We start from the raw sequence: 12,296 nt of genomic DNA, 5'->3' as shown, positions 1-12,296 counted from the left end.
AGGAGCTCAGCCATTCCTGAACCTCCTCCACCGACTGCACCACGATGGTACATCGCACCAGGTCGGTCAGGCACGAGGGGTCGCGCCTGTACGACCTCACCGTCTTCTGCATCGCTCGCGCGCAAGACTTGACGTTACCATGCTCCACCCGCCCCACCCGGTTCCACCCGGACACCCACAGCTGGAAGGCGGCGCTGACCTCCTGCGCCTGGAGGAAGAGCTGCTCGAAGTCTCGGCTCGCCTGCCGGATCTTCCCGTTCCTCCTCGAGTACCTCCTCTCCTTCAGCCCCAGCGTCACGCACAGCAGCCTCCCCCACGTCTTCGTGTCCTCCCTGACCTTCTCCTCCAGCTCCTCCGCGATCGCTCGCGCGAGCACGCTGATCTCCTCCACCGCCCGCGCCTTCTCCCTCATCACTCCCCTCCACGTCTCCTCGAAGCCGAGCATGGCGACCTTGAGCTCTCTGAACGTCTTCCGGTACGCAAGGTGGTACTTGACGACGATGAGCAGGCCGACGGCCCAGCAGCCGAGCCCGAGGAGGAGGAAGATCGAGAGCTCAGCAACGTGCGAGACGGAAGCCGAGACGAGGAGGCAGTAGGCGCCCTGCATGAAGAAGGCGGAGAGCCAGAAGTAGTGCTGGACGAAGTGAGCAAGGTACATGATGAGCATCAGCAGCACGATCGCCACCACCTTCATGTTGGAGTTGCACACCGATCCGATCCCCGTCCCCTCTCTCGAGCACTGTAGCGCGTCGGCCACAACGCACATGACGTTGCCGGCGATCACCAGGTGCCCTGTGGCGAGCAGGAGGCGCTTGCCTTGCAGGGGGGTGCTGAAGAGGGAGAGGACGATACCAGAGAGGAAGAGGAAGCTCCAGGTGAAGCTGATGATGGGATCTGCCACCGTCGAGATGCGCACGACTCGAGGGGAGACAGGCGTGCTGCTGTTCGTGTGCGGAAGCCAGAGCTGATCTGTTCCCAGCAGCCCCAGCTGCTTGACGCCGAAGACGAGGTAGACGAGGCTGAGGAAGACGACGCAGCTCCTGGCTGGCAGCTTGACAAGCGCTGTCTCCAGCGAGTTGCTGGTGCGCAGGGCGAGGACTCCGTGGACGTCGGAGTCCCGGTAGCGCCGGAGCCGCTCGTTGAGGGGGAGGAAGCGCTCGTCCTCCCTGTAGTCCTCCACCAGTTTCTCCAGCGTCCGGACGGAGCTCTCATCGTGGTGCTGGAGGGCAGCCAGGACCTCGTCGCAGGACCTGGTCACGGCCCCGCATCGCCTGTGCATGAAGGAGGTCTTGGTGTGCTTGCTCACCTTGTGGATGGTCTCGATGCCCCTGAGCGCGAAGAACTCGAAGAACCTGTCGTGCAAGCCACTCTCACGCAGCACCTGCAGCACCTCTATCCCCCGCGGGTTGTGGTTGGAAAACTCCCACAACTTGCGATCAACGTGCTCCCGCACTATCTTGGACAGGCAAGCTACTATGAGTTCCCCCGCCTCCACCGCGCTCCTCTCCACGTCATTCTCCGCCGCCACGTACATGCCATACACCCCCTTGCTCCTCCTCCCTCTCTCCTCCTCCTGCACTCCCTGCGCCCCTCGCACCGCCGGCAGCAGCATTGCTACCGCATCTCTGACGGACACCCCCAGCAGGTACTGCAGGATCGCCTCCTTCTCCCTCCGCACCCCCACCTCCAGCAGCACCTCGCTCGCCCGCTCGCAGCTGCTCATCGACGCCTTGTGACTCAACCTGTCGAACGCGCTGGACATAGATGTCTTGCCCCCCGACTCGTCCCGCAGGATGGGCAGAACCGCCTTCAGCCTCCCGGCGTCCTTGTTGAGCAAGTAGAGAGCTGTCAGCGCGTGCACGAGAAAGTCGCTGACGTAGTCATGCTCCTCGTTGATCCTCCCCAGCTGCTCCAGCACGCTCCCGCCCTTCCCCCAGCTGATCACGGGTACGAACACCGAGCAGCTCCACAGGTATCTGGCCCTGGACCCAGTCGTCTCCTGCTCGTCGGGGGCAGGCAAGCAGGACATGTCAAGGTAAGTCTTGCCGGAGTAGATCTTGAGGATGCCCTGAGGCTCCGAGGAGGAGAGGATGTCGTGGAGAGCCGCATGTAGTCGCTCCGATAACTTCTTCTCGTCAGCATGTCGGACATCGGTCATGTTGTCTTCAGGATGCAACCTGTAGACAAAGACATGAGGAGGATCTTCCTGCGGTCTGTTGAGTGACAAAATATTGCTGCCTTGAACTTCCACGATCATAAGGTTGGAATTTCCCGCCGCAAAGAACTTGCGATACTTCAATGACGTGTTCGGTTCTCGTTTGCCATGTGCAGTGCTTCAATGGAGGGCAGCATCGTCTGAGCAAGAGCTTCTGAGAATCTCTAGCGCATGTTCATATCTATATCTCCTCTCCTGCTAATCGCGCTCCTCTCCATCCTCTCTCCTTTCTTCTCTTCATTGTCGCCGTTGCCCATGGTTCTTGCATTACAGCGACTGCTCGTATCTTACCACCCACCCTTCAATGATATCCGGACCTACCCCTCAGGAATTTCAATTCAACGCAAACCGACTCAAGCTTGTGGACACTAGATACTACCATTCATAGTTTTACTTAGTCTTTTAACCGAATGATTCTCTACCTTTGGTAACCTTGGTAAATATCATCCATCCCTGACCACCCCAATAAATCTAAACTACCCCCTATTTTACAGAAGTCGTAAGACTTGTTGTGGGTGGGGGTCAGGCGTACTCTTCAACTAAAACTTTGTAAATCTCCGGTATCTGGCAGATTTTGGTACTAATGATTTGTACCAGCTGACAGCAGTCACGTGGGACTCGCTCGGTACTAGTGACAAGTATAATGATCCTGCGGCGTGACTGCACTACCGTACGGTCGGCCGGGGCCTTCCGAAGGTCAGCACTCAGCGGTCCGATCATCGGCCCGGCCCGGATCACAACTTTTTTTTCACGAAGCTGCTCCGGAGAGTCTTCTCTGGGAAGCTGCTCCTGTCTACTGCGAAGCTGCTCCACTTTACCTCGCCAGTATGTTTGCAAAACCCTGTCGTTTGTGTCCAGGACGAACCGTTCGTCCTCGTCCAGCTGTTGGATGACCTGATCGATCTCCCTCTCGACTTTGGCAATCTGCGCATCCAGAGAAGAAAACTCCTCTGAGCTTGATCCTCCTTGTTGTGTCATGAAAATCGGGGTTCCGGCGGGGACTTCCCTCCCTGCTCCATCGACACTCCTCAACACGATCGGTCGATCAGCTGAGTCCGGCTCTAGTCCCGGTCCTCTTGTAGCGAGAGCAGACAGATTTCCATGTTGGAGTAGCCACGAGAGGCATGGAGGGACCAAAGGCGTCGATAGTTGCAAGAAGCACAAGACCAGCAAGAGAGAGGAGCGTCCACCACGATCCCGCCATCGCAGCGAGTGGAAGCAGCTCCTGTCTTCGCACAACTAGGTAGGTGCCAGAGTAACACCCAGCCACCCCCCATTGTGACCTCTAAATCAGTGGTGGGGTACGATCAGGCTGGTGAGGACCGACAGACAAAGATGAAGGAGCAGGGAGCGCCTGATGAGCAGCAAGAGGAGGAGGAGGAGGACGTGCATGAGCAGCAGGCAGAGCAGGCAGAGGAGGAGGAGCGGGAAGAGGCAGAGTCGGAGTCAGATACACTGAATGCAGACGTGTCAGGATACCAGGCGAGCACAAGAACTCTTTCATCAGGTACACTGCAGGGATACAGAATCTACTAGCTTCAGCGACCCAACATCTTCAGTTGAGAACTTGTGCTATATCGTAGTTTGAAGTGCTATACAAATTGAAGGTCCTTGGACATGTATTTGGACAAACATTAGAAGGATTTCCTGAGTGTGTTCTTCACACCACGAGTAAGTTTTCCAGCAACGAGCGTCTGGAAATTGACATGCAAAGCTTGTCTCTCGAATCGAACAATGACTACAGTTATGCAAGGTTGTTGCATGAAGATGATGATACAAGTGAGAGTCCAAGAGCGACCTTGAGAGAGATGTTCTGCAGACTGCAATATTTATGCAGATGGTGTGAAGTTATGACATTGCCCAGTGCATTGAAGAGGGGAATTGACTCCTTGGGAGGTTGAGCTACAGATAGAAGATCGAATGCATGACTTGAAAGAAAACAAGATCCGCTTCAGAATGCCACGGTCAGGCACAGTCGGTGGATATCATGCTGAAGATTTTCAGAGACAAGGCCATCAGTCTGCACTGCTGAAAGAGGGCTAAAAGGTTCAGAGCGGGTGAGTCTCGTACACGATGGTCGCAGCTGGCTGTGGAAGGCATCAACAGAGAAACCTGTACTTCAGTCATTACTTGTCGAGATGTGCGCATGTGCTCTTCTCAGTCTCTACAGTGCTGCTGACTTCAACTGTAATCTCTTCTACTTCCCTTCCTTCAGCTTTGACATCGACAGGGACACCTGCCAGGCTGCAGTCTCAGCCTCCTGATCCTCCCCGCGCTCTTCATTGTTCAACGGTTGCGGTCATGCGAGCTGTCGGCCTGAGATTTCTGTGCTCCTTCCAAAGTTGCTTCAAGGCATCAGCCTCTTTATCCTCCTCTGCACCAGGAGAGGAACTCTCTTCAAAAACTAGTTCACTTTTGGTTACTGCAGGCATCGTGTCGATCTCGACTTGCTCTTGTTCTGTCGAATCGCTCAGAGTCTCTTCCTTGGTCCGATCATGATGTCAAAGGAAATGAAAGACCAGATTATGACTCCAAGACCCACGCTCGGAACTTGGAAGAGTTGTTGTCATACTTGCTCTCTTGTCCAGCTTGAAGAATGTTGGTGGTGAATTCAAAAACATCACTGAAACCCGTACAGAGGTGAGTCCAGCCCACTGTGATGAAGAGACTCTACGGTGTGTGAGAGAGCTGCTTTGGGCACATGTCTGATAACTTTGATCCGAGGCTCGCCCCAGCCACATAACTTCAAGTAAGATGGTCGCTGGTGTCCGTCACGGTACCCGGTCGGCGATCGGCGGGCCGGGCGCGCCCCGGTCCGGCGGGGCCCGCCCGGCGGCCGCGACTCGGCGCCCGGCGACCGTGACCGTTCATCACAAGCCGCGCCTTACCGTAGTACCGTGGCTGTAATCAGTGACTACTACGGTGTGACAGTGCCGCTGCACTCTTACACCGTACGGTCACGGTTCACCGGCCGGGCCCGGGCACGGTCAACCGGGTCGTCTCAACTAGGAAGTCCGAGTCAGCGTCTCGCGGCCAGTTGAACTTGACGGCGGAACGCCGGACTCCCGACTCGTGACGCGGCGGCGCCGCGGGATCCGACTCTGAGCGCGGCCTGTCACAGGCTCGCGGCCCGTCAGGTCACCGGCGTCCGACGGTCAGTCACGGTCTCCATGTTCATGACCCGGACCGGCACGTGTTCCCCGGGCCCGGATGACTCACTGTGATTAACTAAGTTTTAACGGTCACTTATGGTAACTTGAACAAGCATATTTGCACAAATGTGGAGCCAGATATCATAGCGGCACTGCAAATGGCACCCAGTCGAACAAAGATAGAGCCGCATGAAGCAGCTGATGATAGTACAAATGTCGTGCTGTATGCTCAGGTACTCTCGGTCAAAGACGGACAAGTCACCCGCACTAGTGTCATCGACAACTAGACACTGTGATAGCAGTCTTGGATAGTCACTGAAAGTTGGAAGGAGCTTGACGGCATGGCCTGACGGGCCGCGCGAATAAGTTCAGGTCCAGACCGTATTGAACGTCAAACAAGCCTACGTCAACTTCGGCCTGAGGCGAAAGCAAACTAAGGCTCAGTACTTCGTCTGGGAGAGTCGTTCAACTGCTGTAATAGCATGACTGAGAGCAAGGCTCTTTGTCTGGGAGTATGGTAGAGTCAAAGTATCAGATTGCTGGAGGCTCTTGCCGTTACATGTTTGACTTCACGACGGACGAGGTTATGAAACGCCTCAGTGTAGCGATTGGAAGCGTGCAGGACTACAATGCCATGTTGAATTTCAAGCAAGGTGACCGAACATCGGAATTGGTGAACCGGCTGCACGGGAAGTACCTTATCAATGGACAGGAGTACTCTGGACTTATCAGCAGGTATGCTGCGACGGAACTGGCAATTTGTAGGGGAGAAGCAATGGTGAAGGAGATAGAGGCATTTGCAGATGGCAACCGTAACCCGGTACTTGGAGGATTTTTGTTTGAAATGCTGTTACAAGATGTCGCCTGGGAAAGGTGTGCCGTGCTGGACTTTGACCCGAAGAAAGGCTACGAGCTTCTGGTATGCCTGAAGCCGTGGAAGTGGAATCGGGGCGGATACGATGCTGTCATAGTAGGGCCCAGGGAAGAAGCTAGTGCTGTTTGTGCAGACAAGCACGCGAGCGACGCGTGATCTGAAGCTGCGGTACTTCTCAGAGTGCCTGGAGGCTCTCGACATAGCGGAAGGCCAAGGATGGACAGTGGAGATAGCGTTTCTTGTGCCCAAAGACTCCATCATGGCAGCCATTTCAGAGTGGGCAATGTGGAGGGAGAGGGAGAGCTCTCGAGGCACGGTTGGAAAGCCGGGGAAGAAAGGAGCAGAGCATTTCTGGTTGGCATGGAGCGCAAGGCAGCGGGATAGCTTCCATGTAAGCCTGAAGGATATCACAAGGTGTGACCGTAACGTGTCACTTGTTTTTAATGCCGCAAGACTGTCGGTCCTCTGGCTTGACCATGGACATCAAGTTAGTACCCTAGCGTTGAAAGCAAGGAGCTTTGCCAGCTCAGATCTATCTAGATGTGCGTGATGCACACAAGGAATCCATCGACTTGTTTCGGAGTCATCCACGATGGATATGGATTCTCTTTCAAGGTGTCACTGTGAGCAGAATGCCATATCTTTGCTTCCTTTGATGATGACTGCAACCTTCTCGATCCAGTGGAATGATGTCTTACGTTCTTCAGCGAATGATTGATAACAGGCAAGGAAAAGAATATCTTTGTCGTCATTGGAGAGTTGACGCTGGGGACTCGACTACTATGATCTGAAATGAACTCGTTATCCATAATCTTTGTTTGAACTTGGATGTGACGCAGCGAAGCATGTTCACTCAGAATCCTTCTGATTATTTCTGCCTGCTGTCATGGAGCATTTCTGACGTCTCACGACTTGTTTTTATAAACTGCTCAGACCGTCTGTGACTTGACATGGCCGGTTTCTTGAGAGGCCTTGTAAGATGGCCGGGCTTGTATGCATACTGCCTATACAATCACACCAGTTGCATAGAAGAAGGCCAATTATCGCATACCCTTTCACTGCCAATACGTCCATCCCCTGGCAGTCCTCTCGCCTCCAAGGCTACATGCTTATCCCTGTAGTATGCTCTCGTGGCGCTCTTGTATCCCTGCAGTGTACCTGATGAAAGAGTTCTTGCCAGTGTGCTCGCCTGGTATCCTGACACGTCCGCATTCAGTGTATCTGACTCCGAATCTGCCTCTTCCCGCTCCTCCTCCTCTGCCTGCTCTGCCTGCTGCTCATGCACGTCCTCCTCGTCTTCGTCTGGGAGTATCTTACGTACAAGACCGCCCCACCTCACACAGAACCCCAGTGAAAATTGCAACAAAGAAATGAGGAGATGGAGGCGCGGCAAAAACGAAAAGAGCGTGCATTCGACTTGATAGACAACATAGTTATGGCTGACAGCACCAACAAGGTGTACAAGTACAAGATCAGACGGATGGTGCGTCTCTTACAGAACGTGAACCCGAGGGCGTAGGAACACTGACCTGCCAAAGTCAAGGAAAGAAAGTGCAGCATCACTGAGGAACAGCGATGGGGTAGTGAGACCAGATGCAGATGACGATCAGGCTGGTGAGGACCGACAGACAAAGATGGAGGAGCAGGAAGCGCAAGATGAGCAAGAAGAGGAGGAGCCTTGCTCTCAGTCTTGTACGTAAGATACTCCCAGACGAAGAGCCTTGCTCTCAGTCTTGTACGTAAGATACTCCCAGACGAAGAGCCTTGCTCTCAGTCTTGTACGTAAGATACTCCCAGACGAAGAGCCTTGCTCTCAGTCTTGTACGTAAGATACTCCCAGACGAAGAGCCTTGCTCTCAGTCTTGTACGTAAGATACTCTCAGACGAAGAGCCTCGCTCTCAGTCTTGTACGTAAGATACTCCCAGACGAAGAGCGTCGCTCTCAGTCATGCTATTACGGCGGTTGAAAGACTCTCCCAGACGAAGTACTGAGCCTTAGTTTGCTTTCGCCTCAGGCCGAAGTTGACGTAGGCTTGTTTGACGTTCAATACGGTCTGGACCTGAACTTATTCGCGCGGCCCGTCAGGCCCTGCCGTCAAGCTCCTCCCAACTTTCAGTGACTATCATGGCAAGACTGCTGAATCACAGTGTCTAGTAGTCGATGACACTAGTGCGGGTGACTTGTCCGTCGTTGACCGAGAGTACCTGAGCATACAGCACGACATTTGTACTATAATCAGCTGCTTCATGCGGCTCTATCTTTGTTCGACTGGGTGCCATTTGCAGTGCAATGTCTGGCTCCACATTTGTGCAAATATGCTTGTTCAAGTTACCATAAGGTTCCCATGGCGAGCTGATCATCGGCGATTCAGTGATTGCCCTGGACCGATTTCTGTCACCATCTACAGTAGATTCACCTCACAGAGTCAAGCTCTTGTCAATGTCCCTGAAACAACCATAACCGTCCGCTATAAGGCCGCTGTGAGGAGTCATTACTGACACTAAGATTGTGTCCGATGAGTGTCGTCCCGGCCTGGCTCGGATCGCCGGCCTCTCAGTTGCGCCCAACAACTCAGCCGTCTCAGAGATTGATCGGATGATCTTACCTACAAGAACCGACAGCGAAGACCGAGAGCTCTCCACCAAAGTATCATGGCTTGTGACAGACCGTACCGTCAGGCGTACGGTAGCCGCTGAGCATTGGTCCCCGACTGACTCTCAACTGTGATGCTACACTGACAAGGTATCCTGGGCCTGCGCCGCTGAGCCCGGCGCCTGACGGTGTTTGTGCGTACCAAGGTAGTTTATCTCAAGTAACCTTAAGTTAGGGACTTCGATTTCAGTGAGACTCTGCCAGTCCGATTCCTCCAAGTCAGCGATGAGTCCGACCGTGACTGCGACAGCAACTTCGGCGGAAGTCCGACCCTCGGACCGTGACGGTCGGACGGGGGCCGCCGCCGGGTCCACCTCTGGGCGGCCCGGCCCACAGGCTGCCACCGCACGCGCCGCCCGGCGCGGCGCGGCGTGGCCGCGGCCGCCGGGCCCGTGGACACGGTCGGTCGAACCGTCAGCCCGCGGCGCCGGCAGCCGCAGTGGCTCACAAAGTTCAATGATGCGGCAAACCCCGGGCCCGGGGGCCCGGGCCGCTGTACGCCGACGGTCCGAGGGCGGCGCGGAACTGGGGCCTCATCAAGGCTTCCTCATTGTCCCGGTCATATCATGATTTCCCAGGCCCTCACTGTCAGGCTCCCATCACTGAGTCACCGTCTGTCAGGCACTCAGCCGACGGTGACCGGGTGGCACCGTCTGCGCCGGCCACCGTGTCGGAGTGGTTAAGCTAAAAATCATGGCAGTACGAGGACAATCAGGAGAACTGGCAGATGGCTGTGCTACGGTGCCCGGCCCTTGAGTTCCCGGACTCGGCGAGTCTGACGGTCCTATCCCGGAGGGCCTCCGGAGTCCGGCGGGCCCGGGCCCAGCCAAGCCGGGCGCCGGGCCCGGTCGCCTCTCAATAGTGAGTCCTGTGAGTCGTTCGTAGATTATTAGCAATGGGGGGGGTTATGCCAATTAAGGGGTACTAGCAAGGAATTTGAGGGGTAGTCAATGGGGTTCGTTGAGAAGTCTAGGGGTGGGGTATCCTCTCTTGGTCCACAAACCAAAGTGAAAAAAGTGTGAGGGACAGGGGGGTAGGGGTACAGGGGGTGGGGCTACACGTATGTAATGAGGGGGTAGGGTGATATTTAGCTTCCCCCTGGGAACCTCTACCAACGGTAGGTCGGATAACAAGGGGGTGGGAGATGACGTGGGGGGTGCTTAGACAAGTTTTAGCCGTACAAACTAAAAGAGGGGGTGGGTAATTTTGATTTGAGGATGGTAGGGTACTTACGGAAGGTAGGTAGGGTAGTACAGTCTTCGACAGATTCTGAACTCTAGTACCGGAGTCCAGCACGGGTGGTGTGGAACCCACCCACCCCTCTCACTTTCTGGAGGATTAAAATCGACGTTGTTGTAGACGGGTCCTGGATATACCCACCCCTGTAAATCAAGCTAGAACTGTTCCGTTTGTAGGGGTGATCAGAGGGATGTTTTGAGACATAACACAGGGTCCGAGGAATGGGGTGGGTGGTAATGGAGGAAACTTCACACAGCCGCGCATGGCACACATCTTGGCACAGTCATGGCATGGCGGGAGGTCGGGAAGAAGAGGAGGAAGAGGAGACAAGGCAGAGAAGAAAGCGCTCAGAAGATATCTCGAGGGATGGATGAGAAAGTGAAGGTTGTCGAGGAGAACGTTTTCAGACCATCATAGATTGTCGCTTGATGTCTCATTAGCAGAGGACTGAAGTTTCTGAAAGACTGTACAGAATACATGATGGAATGCCAATGGAATGTAGATGGATGCTAGTTGAGAAACTGTACGGGCCAACCAGAGGATGGTTGTGTGGTAGTGAGGGAACCATTGTTTTGCAACAGCAGAAGTCAAAAGTCACCCATGAGCATGTCAGAGTTCGCTCAGTATGTGCTCCATAGCTTTTATTTTTCGTATCTTACAATCGGTTGTTCATTCACCACGTACTGAAACTAGTAGTCTTCGTTTTGACATGTTACCTCGCAGTGATTCGAACTCGAGTGTCCAAGGACAAACCCAAGCAAGCTCAAGCTCTTCCAAGCTCTTCCTCCTCCTTCTCCCCATCCTCGTGATGTTCAGCGAACTTTACATCCCCTCGCAATTCTCCTTTGGAATGCAGCCAGCAATCGCCAGCACCAGCATGGAGCTGATGGCGAAACAGACCTTCCTCGGCAGCAACTCCGGCAAGGCTGGCGCTCAGCAGAAAGCTCCTCCTCATGCTCTTGGAGCCGTGAAGCCGGCGCGCTTTCAGATGCTGCGAGCATCGGAGGCAGAAGAGATGACGGGGAGGCTGCTGCTTGCTCAGAAGGAGGCGATGAATCGCAAGCCATGGTGAAAGTGACCCGGGCCAAGTGATGTAGATATGTACATGTGTCAATAATTGTAAATACCAGCGTGTCTTGATGAGCGCAGAGGATGAAAACGACGACGATTGCTTGTGCTGATGTGACTTGTCCTTGTCAGTTGTTTTCACTAAACGTTTTGCGTTAGAAATGATAAACACGATGAACTATAACACAGCAACATGAAGATCTGCCAAGACCTGCACGTGTGTCATGCTGTATGAAGTCACCCCAGCGGTCACCAGAGCGAGGCACGCAGGTGATAAGACGTAGAGCTGCGGTTTAATGTAGTTCCGCCTCCGTCACCTGCCGTCTGAACTTCCGATCCCTCTGCCTGTTACACGGCAGGGCAGGAGAACACGATGAGCATGATGAAAGCTCGTGATGAGAATCTACGTTCGAGTGAGTTGATCATGAGAGGTTCTGACATGACAGATACCGAGGAACATGTTTAGCTTGATACAACCTAATCAGCTCTTCTTCTTGCTAGGTCTTCAACAGGAACGCACTCTGTTCCAACACAGTCGAATAGCGATTGAGAGTGACGCGAGAGGGATGCGGAGGAAGAAGCAAACACATGGGACAATCTCAATGGTGTGAGCAAGGTCAATGACGAATACAAGATGTCAAGTCTTGTAGTTCACCTGACCAGGGTTCAACAGACCGAATACTCCAGGGAAAGAGTTTCACATCTTAGTGGGGAACAGCAATTTACTCTCCTTGTTGAGTTCTAGGATAGGAAGCAGCTTCAGTTTTACTTGTCACGGTCACTACCGAAGCTTGTTGTGAAGGCGAAGGAGGGAGAAGGAGAGTTGAAAATGAATGAGAGAAGTAGCGAGAAGCTCGATAAGTACAGCATGACAAGAGCGGAACAAACACAAATGAGAGAGAGAAAGTTGAAAGGAAGATAAAGAAGACGAGGGTGTGGAACAAAGATAGACCAACAAGGAAGAGAACAGCGAGAAAACAATGAAAATGGATCAAAAACGATAAGAGAATTGATGGGAACGAAAAACCAAGACAGAAAGTCAGAATGACAAGCTTCAAAAAAAAAGTAGTCAACGAATATGGAGAGTCAGTCAGT

General features: G+C 53.8%; 3 protein-coding genes across 3 annotated transcripts; 2 read left to right on the top strand and 1 right to left on the bottom strand.

The window, feature by feature from the left end:
• Positions 1-66: 66 nt before the first annotated feature.
• GUITHDRAFT_122485 (hypothetical protein) lies at positions 67-2,158 on the bottom strand (the record flags this gene model as incomplete). The annotated part of the gene is made up of 2 exons (XM_005818243.1): positions 67-86; positions 139-2,158. 2 exons carry the CDS (start codon positions 2,156-2,158, stop codon positions 67-69), a joined length of 2,040 nt encoding a protein of 679 aa, XP_005818300.1.
• A 3,723-nt stretch (positions 2,159-5,881) lies between these two features.
• Positions 5,882-6,397, top strand: GUITHDRAFT_122484 (hypothetical protein; the record flags this gene model as incomplete). The annotated part of the gene is made up of 1 exon (XM_005818242.1): positions 5,882-6,397. The coding sequence occupies one exon, from the start codon at positions 5,882-5,884 to the stop codon at positions 6,395-6,397; it is 516 nt and encodes a 171-aa protein (XP_005818299.1).
• A 4,445-nt stretch (positions 6,398-10,842) lies between these two features.
• On the top strand, positions 10,843-11,205 carry GUITHDRAFT_122483 (hypothetical protein; the record flags this gene model as incomplete). Its single annotated transcript, XM_005818241.1, has 1 exon — positions 10,843-11,205. The coding sequence occupies one exon, from the start codon at positions 10,843-10,845 to the stop codon at positions 11,203-11,205; it is 363 nt and encodes a 120-aa protein (XP_005818298.1).
• Between the last annotated feature and the right edge of the window lie 1,091 nt (positions 11,206-12,296).

The sequence above is a fragment of the Guillardia theta genome (genome assembly GCF_000315625.1).
Source record: "Guillardia theta CCMP2712 unplaced genomic scaffold GUITHscaffold_342, whole genome shotgun sequence".
Taxonomy (NCBI): Eukaryota; class Cryptophyceae; order Pyrenomonadales; family Geminigeraceae; genus Guillardia; species Guillardia theta.
Note: the sequence above shows the minus strand (reverse complement) of the source record. Positions and strands in the feature narration are given on the sequence as shown.